General features: G+C 33.2%; 1 protein-coding gene across 1 annotated transcript; it reads right to left on the bottom strand.

Moving 5' to 3' along the window:
• Positions 1-892: 892 nt before the first annotated feature.
• On the bottom strand, positions 893-1632 carry LOC116112592 (G-type lectin S-receptor-like serine/threonine-protein kinase RKS1). The gene is made up of 3 exons (XM_031398711.1): positions 1544-1632; positions 1299-1449; positions 893-1207 (listed from the first exon to the last, which is right to left on the bottom strand). The coding sequence occupies exons 1-3, from the start codon at positions 1630-1632 to the stop codon at positions 893-895; spliced, it is 555 nt and encodes a 184-aa protein (XP_031254571.1).
• Positions 1633-2085: the final 453 nt, after the last annotated feature.

The raw sequence follows: 2085 nt of genomic DNA, 5'->3' as shown, positions 1-2085 counted from the left end.
TTTAATTAATATTGGAACCCTGTTGAAGTTGAGCCATGAGGATGATTTGTGCAGATAAATGAAGAGATTCTTTCCCTGGTGAAAGAACAAGTTCATATTTATTAATTAATTGCCCTCTGAATAACCCTCCAACTGCATTGTTGATTTATGTGTTTCATTTTGTCTTGAGAACGCATGCTTCCTAGGAATCATCATATCTATAGTTTCATTTTTCAGTATCAAGAATACTTATGGTCTTTCAATTAGGCATTCTTGAACACATAACAGAGATATTTGCAAGCATCTTGTTAATTTACATGATGAATGTGTATCTTCTAGTGATTCATCTATAAACTCCATACTCTTGCCATTATTTTTACCAAAAGCGTCCGAGCTTACTTGCACGAACCTCAATTAATCCTCCGGGACTCCAGAATTACTAGCTAAGTAAAAGCTTCAGTTCTTCAAATCGTTTTTATGAATTCTTTAAATGCTGAAATAGATGGTGAAGGTATCTGTGTCAACTTTAATATTGGAGCCATGTTGAAGTTAAGCGATGAAAAGGATTGTTGGAGACAGATGAACAGATCCTTTTTCTAGTGAAAGAACAAGTTCATATTTTCTTACGCCAGTTTTAAGGCCATCCATTGATGCTCTGCTTTTCCAAAATTTCTATTTATGCTCTGCTTTTGGACATTTGCCTAAGAAATGTGCTTTCTGTTGCACAGATTTTTGGTTTATGCTATTTGAAAATTTAGAGTAACAATTATATTAATTGATGAATAGGGTATTACAAAACAACACCTAATAAATTTAACCCACACTACAGCAAAGGGATGAATGCTGTTTAGTTTGCCAGAATTGCAAGACACAAATTATCAATTACCAACCTCAAAAGCTAATAGTATATAATTTATCTGGCTACAAAATCTGAAATTGTTACATCATTAATTGATGAGGTGCTCCCAGAATAACCTTCCAACTTTCTTGTATGTTTATTCTGTTCATTTTGTTTTGAGAAAGCGGGCTTTTTTGGAATCATTATATTAGTGTTCACATTTTTTAGCATCGTGAAAACTTCCAACATGGATGGTCGATCAGTTGGATTTTCTTGGACACACAATAGAGCTATTTGCAAGCATTTCAGTAATTTATAGGATGAATATGTATCATCTAGTGATTCATCCATAAACTCCATGCCTTTACCATCATTCCATAGCTCATATGCCTGAAATTATGAAATTATTTATTCTATTGGTAAGTACATTTTGATACATAGATCTTGGAACCAATATTAGCTTTCAAAGAAATTAACTTACATAGTCTAAAAGGCTCGAACATTCATTCGGACCGTGTAAAAGGGAAATCTTTTTGCCGCTTATGATCTGTAGAAGTAGAACCCCAAAACTATAAACATCGGATTTGGTAGAGTATATGCCTTTTCGAGCATACTCAGGAGGAACATAACCACTGCATTGGATTATCACAAAACAAAAACAAAGTAATATATAAGGCATGAGAAATCTTGAGACAATTATATAGCATTAGAAGTATAGAAAATTACATTGTTCCGACAATACGGCTTGTGTTTGCTTCAAGATCATCATTACTAAATATTCTGGCCATGCCAAAATCTGATATTTTTGGCTTCATATCTCCATCTAACAAGACATTACTAGCTTTTAAATCTCGATGAATAACAATAAATCTTGAGTATTCTTGAAGATATAAAAACGCTTGTGTAACTCCTTCAATGATATGCACACGTTTTTCCCAATCCAAAATAAATCGTCCAATGGGGTCTGCATTAAATTTAATCATAAGTTAATCATCAAGACTGTAACTGCTCCAAGCTAATCCCAAAGGAGGAAAAAAATATTGAAATGTTGTATGCGAAAATTTAATATAAAATTCTAACCGAAAAGGTAAGAGTCTAAGCTTCTGTTTTGCATGTATTCATAGATGAGTATCTTTTCTTCTTTGTCAATGCAAAAACCCAAAACTCGGACAAGATTTATATGTTGCAGCTTGGCAGTAAGCATAACCTCATTCTTGAATTCCTCAAATCCTTGCATGGATGTTTTTGAAAGTTTCTTCACTGCTATT

This window comes from Pistacia vera, unplaced genomic scaffold (assembly GCF_008641045.1).
Source record: "Pistacia vera cultivar Batoury unplaced genomic scaffold, PisVer_v2 Contig1200, whole genome shotgun sequence".
Classification (NCBI taxonomy): domain Eukaryota; kingdom Viridiplantae; phylum Streptophyta; class Magnoliopsida; order Sapindales; family Anacardiaceae; genus Pistacia; species Pistacia vera.
This window is presented reverse-complemented; position numbering and strand designations above follow the sequence as displayed.